The sequence below is a fragment of the Lytechinus variegatus genome, chromosome 17, assembly GCF_018143015.1.
Source record: "Lytechinus variegatus isolate NC3 chromosome 17, Lvar_3.0, whole genome shotgun sequence".
Taxonomy (NCBI): domain Eukaryota; kingdom Metazoa; phylum Echinodermata; class Echinoidea; order Temnopleuroida; family Toxopneustidae; genus Lytechinus; species Lytechinus variegatus.
In genome coordinates this window covers 29,168,001-29,183,517 of record NC_054756.1, presented here as the reverse complement: position 1 = coordinate 29,183,517, position 15,517 = coordinate 29,168,001, and the positions used below count along the sequence as shown (strand labels likewise).

The following is a 15,517-nucleotide window of genomic DNA, read 5'->3' as shown; positions in this document are numbered from 1 at the left end:
TGTGTGGGATTAAATTAAGATGGTGTTTCCGGTCACTTTATATTTCAATTTTTGAAGCACTAAATAATTATTTTCGAACGCAATTTTTCTGGGCTTCATTTTTGTAACATATCACAGACAGAGGTGACAAGTGTGACCTTCTAGCTCAGATTTTTTTAAAAGACAAACCAATGTTAACCAATTACTTTAAGTCTAGAACTAGGCGCATGGGAGTGCGCCGCGGGCAAGTGACAGTAATTATAGCCCTTTATGCATACTTTATCAAAACAAAGATATCCTCTTGATCGAACCACTTTAATAGCCTGGTTGCATACCCATTTAATCATGATTGTTCGTGAATTTTCTTCCTGAAAGCCATCCGCCTGACTGGGGGAACGAAGCCCAGCCAAGGTCATTTGGAGATCTTGATAAGCGGCGGTTGGGGTACTTTCTGCGGGAACTCCTGGGACATTCAGGATACGGTTGTAGTCTGTCGACAGCTAGGGTTTCCTGGAGCAGTCACCTTCACCTCGACTTCTACCCCATCGGTTGGAGATGGAAATGATCGTAACACCGGCCTTATCGTATGTGCTGGAGGTTGGTGCACACTTCAGATAATTATGACGATGATGATGAAGATAATAATTATAAAGACAATAATGAAAATAATAATAATAATGAAAAATGATGATAATAATAACGATAAGGATGATAATAATGATGACAGTATATTCACCCAGGGTAGCCACTTCTGTTCTTAAAGGACAAGTCCACCTCAACAAAAATTTGGTTCGAATAAAAAGAGAAAAATCCAACGAGCATAACACTGAAAATTTCATCAAAATCGGATGTAACATAAGAAAGGTATGACATTTTAAAGTTCCGCTTAAATTCACAAAACAGTTAATATGCACATCCTGGTCGGTATGCAAATGAGAAGACTGATGACGTCATCCACTCACAATTTCTTTTGTATTTCATTATATGATAATAAAATATTCCAATTTCCTACTTATTGTCAAGGGAACAATGATTAATTCCTCCCTGAACATGTGAAATTAGCGTTGTTTAATACTATATGTTTCAGTCAAGTTTGTCCTCAAGGTCAAATCTGTAAAAATTGAAATATTGTATAATTCAAACAAGAAAAAACAAAAGAAAAAGTGAGTGATGGACATCATCGACTCTGTCGTTTTCATGTAACTGACTCGTTCATATTACTTTTTTTGTGAAAAATAAGCGAATGTTTAAAATGTCATAACTTTCTTATTTTATATCCGATTCCTGAAACTGCCTTTTAATTCCTGTCCGCACGTTCCTGAAACTGTCCGCTTGCCTTCTTATTCCAATCCGCACGTTCCTGAAACATTCCGAATGGCTTCTTCTTTGCTACCTGAAGCTGTCCTGATCGCGGATGGTTTCCGGAAGACGCGGAAGGGTTTAGGAAGGGCGGGACATCATCAGGACATCGTTAGGATAGGGTCCCGAAGGTGTCAGGAATTCAATATCCGCGTCCAAATTTTGGTCGAGACCAAAATTTGGATGCGGACAAATTTTGATTTCCCGAACACCAGGAAGGGTTTATGACAGCGTACGGACACTTCCAGGAATGCCCGGACAGGTTGCGGAAGGGTCGCGGATTGCAATTATTACATTCCGCGGCTTGTCCTGACGCTGTCCTGGTCCTAGTGGAAAAGGGGTATTACCGACTGAGCCAACCTCACTCTCCAAAGGCAGAACTAAATTGGAAACTGAGGCAAGAAAGTGGAATGTTGGAAAGTAGAGTATTTTCTCAAAATGAGTTTAGCCCCCCAAAGAACTGTAAACAAAAAATGTTTGATCTGTATAAAAGTATGAAACCTCCTTTACCTTTGTAATATTTGTTCTAACTTCTTTTTCAGATGAGAGTAGTATATCTGAATGCATTGATCCTACAATCAGCCTATCGTGCACACGTTTTCTTGATGTTGAAATAATTTGCCAAGGTAAATAGGAAAGCCCTGCAAAAGGGGTTAGATGATTTTATTCCCATTATATGAAGAGCTCACTTGCAAAAGGGGTTAGATCATTTTTCATCAAATTCGAATTTTTTGTCTCAATGTATATATTTTAGTAGCTCTATAAGATATGATACAAAAGAAAAGTTGAAATTCACATTAAAAATGATCTAAATAGGCAAAGAAAAATCACTTTTTATCAAAAGGGGTTAGGTCCATTTCAGTTTAGTTGCAAAAGGGGTGTGGTCCACACAGAGTTTTTTTGTAAGAGAATATTAAAAAAATGTGAAGACAGGTAAATTTCTTTTATACTCAATTTTACGTTCTCATGGTAGGGTATCATGAAAATTTAGTTTCAATATTGCAACATGGGAGAAAAAAAATGATTTTCTTGGAGTGGACCTAACCCCTTTTGCAAACAAACTCTTCTGAAGAGCTCATTTGTCTAAAGGGGTTAGGTCCACTGTTCATAAATTTTATTGTTTTCTGTCTCAAACCCTCTAAATTTTTAGTCGCCCTGATGAAAACAAAGAAAATTTGAAATTCACGTGAAAACGTAAATAAAAGAGGCAAAGAAATATCCTAGTTTTGATCAAAATATATTGGATTCATTTCAGTTTGCTAGCAAAAGGGGTTACGTCCTCAATGATAATTTTAAAAAGAATTCATTGAAAAAAAATGAAGACAGGTACCCAATTTTATGTTCACATGATAGGGTAGTACATCATTGATAATGTAGCTTCTCATAAGAAAAAGGCAATAAGGTAAAATTAAAAACATTTTTTTTTCTCGGAATGGTCCAAAGTGGACCTAACCCCTTTTGCAACTAAACTCTTCATATAGCCTAATTTATGTAGTATTTAAGGCCTACTGATGCCTTCTAGGCTAAAAAATTGTTTTGGTACTACCGAGCAAGTTATGTCAAAATGTAAATTATTATCATCATTATATACATCAGTGACATGATATGGATGATATGTATATTAATTTTTGCGGTTCATTGACTTTGAATTTATGACTTGCTGATTTTATTGTGTTTTCTATTGAATTATATGTTTGTATCACTACGTATCTGTATGTAAGAGACATCCCTCGCTGCCTATTACTTGAAGTCGAAGGAATTTAACATTTCTTTTTTTTTGCTTCCAGTCAACTCCAGGACCGCATCGGGGGAGTCCTTTTTAAGACCCTGTCATGCATTGTAATGTCATCATTATATGGTTCTGTTCGTTGTTTGGACTGCCAAATAAATTATGATCATAAGGAAACTAACGAGAAATAATGATAATAACAATAACAGTAGCAACATCAATAATTTTGATGATGATGATAATAATATAATAGTAATAATAATATTAATAATACTAATAACAATAATAATAACAATAATATTATATTGCAGCTTCATTTCTTTGGAACAATCTCCCTCTACAAAGTCGCAGTGCTAACAGTGTTAATACATTTAAAGTTATGCTTAAAACTCATCTGTTTAAATCTTAAATTGATCATATCATATGTTTATTGGCCCATTTGATGGTATTTGTTTATTCATGATCTGCTGAGAAAATTGTAAATTGTAATATTAGTTTTGATACATTTTGTTGTGCAAAGTATTTCTATTTCTATTTCCTTTATACTTCATTTTCCTTTCTCTGAATTAACCGCTTATATAGAGGCATGCAATTTTGCGATTTCGTGGTATATGAAATTTTTATTATTATTTATAATAAGAATAATAATGATAATAATGAAAACAATAATAATGATAATAATAATAACAACAATAATGATAATAATAGTAATAATAATAATAATAATGATAATAATGAAAATAATAATAACGATAATACTATTTATCAATACTGTGCAAGAGACAGTCATGTCAAATATGTATGCTCCATTACCCTTACCACAACGACAAGGCCTAACTTTTTGTTTATAGTCGAGATCGTCCTTATTCTTGCCTACCTGATGAAAATTTAATTTCTTCATGTTTAAAATTCTTGACATGCCGAAGTAGCCAATTCCCTCAGAATAACACGTAAATCCCGTAGAACTGCAATTTATCTGCCACGGTAAAGAGTTAATGTTCATAACAATGTCACAAACTCTAGTCCTCCAAAGTCAGATCATTGCAATGCACAAATTGGTTCCCAATTTGCAACATAAATATCTTGTACGCTTATAAAATTCATAAACAGTCACTAAAAACCAGGAAATCCTAAAACACTGATATGCCTACTGTGAGGCGCCCTCTTTAGTGATACCAAATGGAACATTTTTTGCAGTGTGAATAAAAAAGTTGACTAAAATAAACACATTGTAAGCACTGATAAGCCACATCAGTAATTCTGTATTTTTCTTTTCAAGCATGGGTATGCCACAACCATTTTACTCAATTCTAAGGAATCGCGTGTTTTTCACTAGTAGACAAATAAGCATAGCTTAGGAAATAGTTTTTATTCATACAAATTTCAAACGCTTGGGTGGTTATTATATTGAATTCATTTTGAAAACGTTATTGAATATACTGCTGGAATTTCTTTTGATATCGACAGATTTCGGCTATGATGGCTGCTATCTTTGGAATAATCTCACCATAGCACCGTGGCCTACACTGACAAAGACCTCTATGACGAATGACTTGTGCCTCGAAGAATGTCAGAGTCAAATTCGAGATGAAGGATACGCCATCTTGCAGGATGCTGACTGTATCTGTGAAAACTCCCTCACTGGATTCTCCCCAGCAAATGACTGGAACTGCACCAACCTCTGTCTTGGCGACCGATCCCAGTCTTGTGGTGGGCGAAACGCTTACACAGGTAGGCCACAATCTACTTCCGATATCTTTATTTTGGACATGTTAGAGAAGAACTCTCCCCATAGCGTAGACTCCAGGAGAAGGTTGTGCTGTTTCAGGTGCTGCCATAGTTTTAGGTCATCAGTATGGTGATCATGCACAGCAAAAACTGTGGTGTTAACCGGTGTACATAGAGGACCACACCAGTTATGTACACCGGTGTTAAATTGGTGGTGTTAGTTTTACACTTATAGGTGTTATTACAACACCTTTGGTTGTTACATTTACACTCTTTGGTGTTACGTTCAATCTCTAGGGTGTAATTTTAACACCTCAGGGTGTGGTCCTCTATTAACACCCGGATTGGTGTTAGTTTTAACACCACAGTTTATACAGTGTGTATTAGTACTCTTGGTGCACAATATACGCCGGTGATGCGTGTGTGTCTCTCATAACTGTACCCCCTAATTCTTGACTGAAATGTTGTTGACCGAACACCATCGCGAATGTTCGGGGGGGGGGGGGGTTATTGAATGACATGCCACGAAACTCAAAGTTATTGCAGCTTTTGGGAGAGTGATAAGGGTAGTATTGTGAATTGGCCCTTGCAGACCTGTTGCTGGCCAATATTTATATGTACATATGCCAATAAATGAATAGATAGATAGATAAATAAATGGCTCTTTAACTTTACATGTAACAATTACTCAGAACATATATTGTATACACCTTCCAAAGCGACCTAGAAACGGTCGTTTAGAAAAAAAATCATTTGTGACAAAAATCATGATTGAGATAAAAGTTTTGTATTTGTTTAAGGGAAATTTCTACCCTAATTGATATGCACGAAAGGAAAACAACAATAAGGAGAGAAGGAAATTTAACCTATTCAAGAAATCAGACGAGGGAGAGTAAAGAGTGAGAGAAAGAGAGAGGTGGGAGGGGGAGGAATTATAAAATCCTCAATTTCCAATAGAGTACCGAAGCGATGACGTCAGCTGCCATGGTGTCATGGCGGTCTGGTTCTAAACAAGTGTTTCTTGTAGGAAAAAAATTCTGCTAACGGAATTTCATCGCTTGAATCCTCAGATTGATGGAAGTTTTTGCACATGCAAATATGTATAGACGATCGTCAGCTGCGACTCTGTTTAGAACCAGCCGCTGATAGTGACGTCTTCCTCACTTCGGAAATATTAATGTTAAAGGTTTAGTTGACTTATAAGGTATCTTTTTTTAATGTTCTTCCTTAATTAAAGGCAAGTCTACTCGAAAAAGTAAATATAAATAATGCTCTTTAAAGGGCAAACCAGCTGCCTTAATAGCCCCATCTCAATTGCTCAATTTCTCACATATGGCCAGGTTCTTTACCCTCATTGCACCATTCAGGGGCCTATTTCATAAAGAGTTGCTATCATAGCAAGTTGCTATGATAGCAACTCTGGTAGAATAGCAGCTTTTACTTGCTATACTAGCAACTTGCTATGCTAGCAACTTTGCATTTCATAAAAGCACATTCGCTGGAAAGTCAGCTTGACTTTCCAGCGAATTATTTGAATAGTCATGTACGAGGCTGATTGGGGGAAATCCCCTTTCTCTCCAGTTTTTTGTTTTCAATTCAAGTCCCAAGTTAAGGTAGAAAGTACTGGCGGATCAGGGGGGGGGGGTACAGCCGGGCTGTGCCACCCCCCACCTTTGAGAAGCAAAATTAGAAGAAAAACATTTAAAAAGAATATATATATTTTGTTTGCTTGTTAACTTTTTCGGGAGCGACATTATTATTTAGCAACTGCAAACAGGGTCTGCAGCATAAGACTAGCCGTTGAAGCAGAGTGATGGTTCTTTGGTGCACAGTGATGGCTTGCAATTCTAGTAGAGAGTAGAAGAAAATGCTATTTTTCCTTGTGATCATATAGCATAGTTTCTCCAGTGGGTATGTTTTATGAAAGAGAATTTATTTATATTAGCCCTGTGGCAGGGAAAAGATTATTTTGAAAAAGATGAGGTCTCATTATTACCCGTCGAAATTTCACCTTCAAAAGTTTTCTACCGTACAATTTTAATCCCAGTCCCACACTTGACTATTTGTGTTAGTAATGCAAGGTTGTATCAACAACAACTTGAAGGCAGGCGCAGGCCACTGCTGGTGCAGTGCCCATTGATGTTAAAAGTCACCTGAAGCAAGTAAATTTGTACGCTCTAATTATGCATGAAACATCGAAAATGCCCTTAAAAGATTATTTTTGTTCATAATGGAAATTATTTTTAAGTTATCAGTTTCAACGGCGAATAACCATTCACTTCAGTAAATCAATGGATTCAACAATCATGACAGTGCCAACACAACAGCCATGACTTTTTTTGAGAAAGTCACAAACGGGCAAAAAAAGCAATTTTTCATTTTTTATGGCCATAGGGCTTTTTTTCAGGCCTTAAATTAAACACTTCCACATAATAGATCTACCTTCCTCTATTTTCATGATTTTTTCCCACAAGAAAAAAAATCCTCTCCATTTGTCTTTTTCTTTTAAAGTCTGTCTATAAAATAGCCTCCCTTTTTTTGACCTGCCCTGGGATGAACTGAAAAATTTGCTGTCTCGGAAGAAATTTTTCAGCATTTTATTTTTTTCGGTAGGTAGGACAAAAAAAACACATTTCTATTAGAAAGCATTACCTTAATAAATTCTTTATTAATAGTAGCATTATCAGACATTGCTCTTAATATCCGTTCTCTTGTAAGAGCCCTGTGGGCATGCCTGAGCACAACATACGCCATTCTTAACAATGAAAACCCTTTACAGTGTCAACTTGACGCTCCCCCATGACCAGCGTCAAATATTAAACCCTATTTGACGCTCCAGTAACCATACTTGACGCTCCAGTAAAAAGTTGACGCTCTTACTGGAGCGTCAACTTTTTATGAAATGCGCTGCAGCGTCAAATATTAAACTTGACGCTGCAAGTGAAAATTTGACGCTGTTTTGGGACTTGACGCTGACGCTCTACCTTTATGAAATGGGCCCCTGGGTTGTGTAATCTTATACTATTATAGGCCCGCTAAAATGACAACGCACAAATCTATACAGAAATAAAATTTTATGCCCATTTATTCTATATTAATCTTGAAATGCATTTTTTAAAAACTAGCCAATATTCATCTCATATCACACTGACACTTAATGAGAGACAACACTTGTGTTGTTTAGTTAATTAGCGCACCCTGATGACAATAGCACAAGTTCATCATGTTCATGGATGATTCAAAGTTAGTTCCACATCATATTAAAAAGAAAACTATAAATTTTCATATTTTTTGTAAATAAAAAAAGAACATAGATAATGAGTGTGAGGCACTATCGGTTCTAACGTGTAAATGTAATAGCTTTCTTCTTTATAATTAATTTGATATGGTAAAATACTGCCTGAAAACAAATGATTCTATAAAGATTTTGTGAATAATCAAGATTTTTTTTGTTACTAGTGTAAATTTGTTCACTAAAAATGATCGAAATTTTCTGCAACAGTAAGAAGTAGAATTAGTGTCGAATTTGTTGTACGATATTGAGATTTAGTTAAAATTTTGTTTAAACTATGATAATGACAGTATTTGGGGCTAACCTTGATTAGCATCTGGCTATTACTAACAAATGTTTTGTTTACATGTGATGTAATAATAATAATAATAGCTGTATTTATAAAGCGCTTTTCCTTGTACCTGACAGTGATATTTGATAATAAATAAATTCAAATTCAAAATTTAAAATTCAAATTCAAATATTTCACATGCGTTTATGGTGAAATTTCCAGGGTTAAGCGTATTTGGTATATTCCTTAATCAACTTTTTGTTTCGGTGTAGCGGCCCTTTAAATATAACTTGACATTTTGTCTTTGAGGGAGTTCTGTATATTAAAAATGTTCCTGCAGCATTCGTTTTGAGAAAATGTTTCAACTAATTTTGCTCAGTGTTATGGTGCACCCTTTTTTTCTTGTAACAAACAAATTAAGTCTTCAGAACAGATGTTGGGTTCTGCAGTAATCCGGAGCCTCCACATTTGGGTGACGCCACAGTAGATTGGACTCGATATGGAAGCTTCGTTGAGTTCAGTTGTATACAGGATTTCGAGTTGGTAGGAAACAGAACTCTTCAGTGTCTTGGTAGCGCTGCTGATCAACTGGAATGGAATGGCGAGACTCCTTTGTGTGCAGGTCAGTTGGTTTGTTACAACGACAATAATTAGGTCTACTTTTGAATTTCAGGGCATTTGCAAAAAGGGAAAGCTGAACTTCGATTTCTGTTGTATTCAAGATTGTTCATATGGGTGTAATAACACTTAGGAAGAAAAATAAAATCTTGCCAACACTTCAAGATATCTGTGACTGAAAATCACCATTCATCGAATCTCCTGGGGAGATTAATATACGTGTACCACATATTAGTGTATAGGATAAATACAAGGTTTTGCTTCCGGTCGCATATATCATTTTCACTTTTACGAATGTCGAATTACTAAATAATGATTTCGGGCGCGATGTTTTTTTCTGGCCTTAATTTCTATAACGTGTTTTCGAACACAGGTGATAAAGTTTGACCTTGCTGTTCAGACACGTGAAGTCAGATCAGTGTTACCCTCTGCCTTTTAAGAACTGTGATGTCATTGGTGGGTCCAGGGCTACATGATGTCACGAGGGGAAGCGGCACATAGGCAGGCTGATATATTGACATGGAATATTCAAAGGCCTTTCATTATTACTTCAAAGAGAGAGAGGGGAGGAGGGGGGGGGGGCGGGGCTGAGGGTGAGTCTCCCCCAAGTGAAGATCTACGACCGAGGGGAGAAAAAAAGGAAAGTAGAAATATAGTTATAGTTAGACATAAATTTATAACTGATTGCCATTTTTTCACTCGATTTTCTATTGTGCCATAATTATTTCATTGTTCATTGTTTTTATCAGCGAATGAATTATACAATTAGTAGTCTTAAAATTAGTTACTGTTCCCTTTTAATAATTTAAAGTATTTTAGTTTGATTCATATTATCATTTAAATGACAAGTCCACCCCAACAAAAACTTGATTTGAATAAAAAGAGAAAAACTCAACAAGAATAACACTGAAAATTTCATCAAAATCAGATGTAAAATAAGAAAGTTATGGCATTTTAAAGTTTCGCTTATTTTCAACAAAATAGTTATATGAATGAGCCAGTTACATCCAAATGAGGGAACTGATGACATCACTCACTCACTATTTCTTTTGTATTTTATTATATGAAATATTTTTTTCATTTTCTCGTCATTGTCATGTGAAATGAAGTTTCATTCCTACCAGAACACGTGGAATTAAATTATTTTAACATTTTGTGTTTCAGGCAAGGAGGTCCTAATAGTCAAATTCGTAAAAAAAGAAATATTGTATAATTCAAACAATAAAAAGCAAAAGAAATAGTGAGTGAGTGACATCATCGACTCTCTCATTTGGATGTAACTGGCTCGTTCATATAACTATTTTGTTGAAAATAAGCAAAACTTTGAAATGTCATAACTCATGTTACTTTCTTATTTTACATCCGATTTTGATGAAATGTTCAGCATTGTGCTTGTCTGATTTTTCGCTATTGATTCAAATCAACATTTTTCTGAGGTGGATTTGACATTTAAGTTACAATATTTGTTTATTTATGTTACTAAATATTGTTATATTTGATTTAGATTTTGACTTTATTTTTATGTATGCTGTGATGATTTGTGTTGTTCTTTTTGTTTTCATCAGGTCATTGATGAAAAACAGTGTTATATTGATCTTTTGTACCTGATTAAATATGTTCTAATAAAGCCATAATACTTTCTAATAATAAATATAATATCTTTCTCTTTCTACACCAACGGTTTGCTGATACTCCAATAATGAAGAAAAAACATTCTGTAAGTATGTATACATAATGATTTCTATAATGTTCGATCATTTCTTTAGTTTTCGTTTCAAATATATCATTATTATATTAAAAGAACGGAACGTATGATAAAACAATTTGAAGCTCAGTTTGACTTATGACTTTGATTTATGTGACGTCTTTTAAGAGTCCATTACGTTTATACAATTATTTGAAAACATTTTAGAATTTCATTTTATTTCAAAATTCGAAAACTAAACAAAGTACAAAGTAAATCATATTTGCATATTTCTTTCTTTTCCAATCATGAAAAGTATATACATTTGATTGACTCTCTTTCGACTCAAACTTTCACTCTTTTTCGGCATTCAATATAATAATTATCTCTTAACAAAGATCTAAGAAAATAAAAATTAACAAACATTCATCATCTCGAATTGTAGATGTCCGCCCATTCTTACAGGAATGGTTGCTGTTTAAATTTATCTTTGCAACCTATCACTTAAAAAACTTTATTCTTAACTCCCCGGGGATTCGACATAACGCTTTTCTACTTACAAACTAGTGCAATTACGGTTATCTCCCTCCCATTAAAGATGACGTCATATAAAAACAGCGAGTGAGAAGCAGCGGTAAGCGCATTTTTTTCACGGTTCGCGAAAATACTCCTCTGATAAGCCGAAACTTGCATGTCGTTTTGCATAGTTTAATTTGCAAGCACTCGTTGGTGGTGTGCGTGCGTCCCTCTTACAGTATCCCCTAATTCCTGCCCATTTAAATTTTCATTTGCAAGAAACTTTTCCTAATATTTGTGAATATGTTTTTTGATAATCTTTCAGTAATTCTTGGGCTAGTTTTCACAGTGATTGGAGGAAGCATCGTGTTTCTGTCCATGGTGTGTGTTGTAGGATGGTAAGTCATTTATTTCTTATTGAGCGTAATCGTTCCTGCTATTTCTTAAAATCTGTTTTTCCATTTCAACGTTTAATAGCTATGTATTTTAATCTGTACGAGTTCCTGCACTAAAATTAAATGTTTTAGGCCGATAATTTACAATATCCTGGGACCACTGTCGTATTCAAATTTGCGTCAATATTTGTCTTCTTTTTCACCTATTTCTTTATTAATTTTTAATTTGCATCGTAGTAAAATTCTATCTGTTATTTTCAAGATCTGTTTGATATAATTTTTCAGTTGTATGTTTATTATTTTAGCTCGTGTGTCAATATTTCTGATTTGTATTTCGAAAATTATCAAAAGAAATTTAATCAATCAATCAATCAATCAATCAATCAATCAATCAATCAATCAATCAATCAATCAATCAATCAATCAATCAATCAATCAATCAATCAATCAATCAATCAATCAATCAATCAACCAACCAACCAACCAACCAACCAACCAACCAACCAACCAACCAACCAACCAATCAATCAGTCAATCAACCAATCAATCAATCAATCAATCAATCAATCAATCAATCATTTTTTATTATTAGATATACCCTCGCTGTTGCACTGTACAAATGAAATTAGGCATGGTGCGATTTATTTAGGTATGAAATGACACATCTTTTATGAAAATGTTCGTCTGGTTCTATTTTTCATTTCTATGGTTAACAATTTTTTTTCGTGGCCTTTATTGCATTTTCATTTGCCCATGAAATGCCCCATGGTTCTTTCTTGGTAAGCTATAGAGAATGCCTTTTTAAGGCCAATCATCGACGCTTATACAGATCATAAGTTTACAGGAAGTTCCCGTCGTCGATTGGCTCTGGCTCAATGAAAATGATACCGCGACTGTCTATTCATTATTGTTTTTTTTTAAATAATGTTCATCCAATGCTTTTTTTTTTTATTTTAACCGGTAGGCCTGTATGTTAAATATGCTATTGTGTGTAATGAACATGATTATTATTATTAATGAGGTAATGCAGCAGACTGTTCTTTACTCTTTTCAGCGAAATTCGCAGGAAAACGCGGATGAAGCATGTTGGAGGGCATAACCGAGTCGACACTGAGCATGACCATTCCTTATTCCCATCGATGCCAACCATACAGGACACGCATGCAGTGCAATGGAATCCTCAGTCCGAAATGGCACAGCAAAGTCACCCTCCTGCCATGTCTTCCGGTGTACCAATCTCACATGCGGCTCCATCTCGGCCATTGCAAACACCGCCTCCATTGCAGGTCGAAAGACGTCTTCCCACTCCTGTCGGCGTTTCAAGTGCCACTGCAGCCTCATCGGGAGAATACGCAGGCATCTACGAGGAGCTAGACGAGTACGTCAGTCCTGGGGAAGACATCGGTGGCGGAATGGAACTTGTCTTTGAAAGACATCCAAGCGAGGAGGATTCAAACACACTGTCTCCTCATTCTCCTCAGTCCATGAGTATCACAGCAACGGACCAGGATGAAGCTCAAACAGACGAAGTTTTCCCTGCTCTAGGAAATGAGAATAATAGCAAACCTCCCGAGCAACGGTCTGGCCAAAGCAAAGAAGGAGAGGACGGTTATTCAAAGGTGCACTCTGACCAAGGAGAAGATGAACAAGATAGATATCTGAAGGTCCGCTCCGATATTGAAGACGGTTATCTGAAGGTTCGTCCAGATGAAGTAAAGCCCACTGACCCTGATGAGGATCGACCAAATACTTACCTTGAGGTGATCGGAGAAGGGGAAGCATCAGTAAGCAAGCACCACAGTAGTCATGATTACTCTTATATCTCGGATATCAGTAAAGTTGACATTCGACCGAGACTCCCACTTCCTCTACAGCAAGATGACGACGGAGAGCAATCCGAGTACGACGACACAGCAGTCCAACCAGTCTATAGGAACGAAGGAGTTATTTTCCCCAAAGTTCGACGCCCTAATGCTGGAACGTAGAAGGTGTAGTTATTACTTTCTTTAAGCGGCAATTCCACCTAACTGACCGATGTCCTCACCTACTCAGTATGTTTTCGTTTGTATATAGTTTATGAATGAAATAAGCGGTTGAAGCGATAAACGAATGAATTACATTGAGCTACAGACTCTTTGTGCTTAATAGCAGAAACGTCAACAGTTTACCTGGGTTTTGTTTTACAACTCATTAAACTGTTACCATTGATATGTTAAACAAATAATGACAACACGTGTGTATATGGTGCAGAAAGATGGACACATACACACACACCCCCTCCCACAAAAACACGCTCTCTCCCACAAAATGCACCCGCATACACCTAATACACACACACATTATAATATTTGTGGGTATTTACATAATTATATGTCACAGGTAAAAATTCAAAATTAACTCTTTACATCGATTTTCCCAAGTTAGTTACAGGAGTCTTAATTTTGACAACCAAATGTATTACTAATTTACCCAACCTCTAAAAATAGTTATACTAGATAGCTAAACAAGGTGAATGGCTTGTCTGTTAGGGAAAGTAAATACCAGAGTAAACTCATTTTCTCTGCGTAATTTATTCGTAACTGCCTAACCGTAGCAACATATGAAAATGAGTTTTATTTGAACGCGTTTAAGCTTTTGAATCCTAATGTTAACGGTATCTAGTGATTACATGTTTTGGAACGTAATTGAAATGTTTTCTAGTTTAAAAGGACGTTCGGGGTAAAGATAACGAACCATACTCGCAGCGACAGGTCGGGAAGGTCTTCGTACTTTTCCGAGTGTAGGGAATTCCCCATTACGTTTTCTGATTTGATCTATACACAACAAAAAAGTAAGTCCCCCCTAAATCAAATTGCTGTAACTTTTGAACGGAATTATTTTGAGATATGATATTTCGTAGGTGGTTTTCTACACTCACATTAAGCAACTCCTGGTGAAAAATGAGATTGATCGGTTGTGTGATGCATGAGTGATTAAAGATTGAATTAAAAATGACCATTTTTAAAAGTCACAAGAGTCGTTTTTCAGATTGTGCAAATACAAAGTTGGGCAAAAAGTTGTTTTTAGGTTAATTTTATGGTGTTATGCTGTTTTACTATCCATCATTTAGCCACTCCACACACAATTTTGATATTGTATGTTCATGGTTGAGTGAGCACAGTGTATTGCAGAGGCCGCGGGGGGGGGGGGGGTGCTGGGGGATTCATCCCCTCACTTTTTTTTCCAAAAGCATGTACACAAATGTAAAAATGATCATACTATTGTGATTTTTTGCATGGTCAGCCCCCCCCCTTGAAAACTGATCCGCGGCACATTTATTGTGACGTATCATCATAGGGGTTACGGTAGTATCCTCTTGAACTTGTTAGATAATATTGAAATTTGAAAATGTTGATGTCTCCCCCGATTATAGGCCCCTCCCCCATTTCAAAATTCTGGATCCACCACTGACTTGTCCATAAATTAAACTGATCATGAGAAATTGTTAGGGAAAGAATGCATTTATGCAGTATAAACAGTATTAATTCCTAAGTTTTCGAATGTGCTCGCTCAACCATGAAAATGTTTAAAGTTCGGAAAGTATGTAGTGATAAAATGATGGATGATAAAGACAATAGCAATTAAAGTCACATTTGAAGCCGAATTTTCCCCCGATATTCACTTTATTACCCTTTAAAATGAGTCTGTGACATTGAAAATAACAATTTTCCCACTCTGATGTGTGCTCACTCATCCATAAATAAACAAATCGATTTTATTTTGTACAGAAAGACTGCCCAAAGGTTGATAAACATTACTGCCAAATGACATTCCTTAAGACAGCCGTGAAAAAAAGTTCCACCATATTGAATAGGGGGTTACTTATTCTTACACATATGCACATTTAAAGTACACAAGTCTATGAGAGAGGAAGTCAAAATGTTAACAAATATGAAATGAGGGTTTG

General features: G+C 35.8%; 1 protein-coding gene across 1 annotated transcript in view; it reads left to right on the top strand.

The window, feature by feature from the left end:
• Nucleotides 1-14,446, top strand: part of LOC121430969 (scavenger receptor cysteine-rich domain superfamily protein-like) — a 34,018-nt gene extending 19,572 nt beyond the window's left edge. The window contains exons 2-8 of the mRNA XM_041628409.1: nucleotides 355-576; nucleotides 1,881-1,964; nucleotides 4,535-4,798; nucleotides 8,780-8,980; nucleotides 10,682-10,693; nucleotides 11,502-11,574; nucleotides 12,626-14,446. Coding sequence (XP_041484343.1) covers nucleotides 355-576; nucleotides 1,881-1,964; nucleotides 4,535-4,798; nucleotides 8,780-8,980; nucleotides 10,682-10,693; nucleotides 11,502-11,574; nucleotides 12,626-13,556 — 1,787 coding nt within the window. The 3' untranslated portion in view covers nucleotides 13,557-14,446. The remainder of the gene's footprint in view (nucleotides 1-354; nucleotides 577-1,880; nucleotides 1,965-4,534; nucleotides 4,799-8,779; nucleotides 8,981-10,681; nucleotides 10,694-11,501; nucleotides 11,575-12,625) is intronic.
• The last annotated feature ends 1,071 nt before the right edge of the window (nucleotides 14,447-15,517 follow it).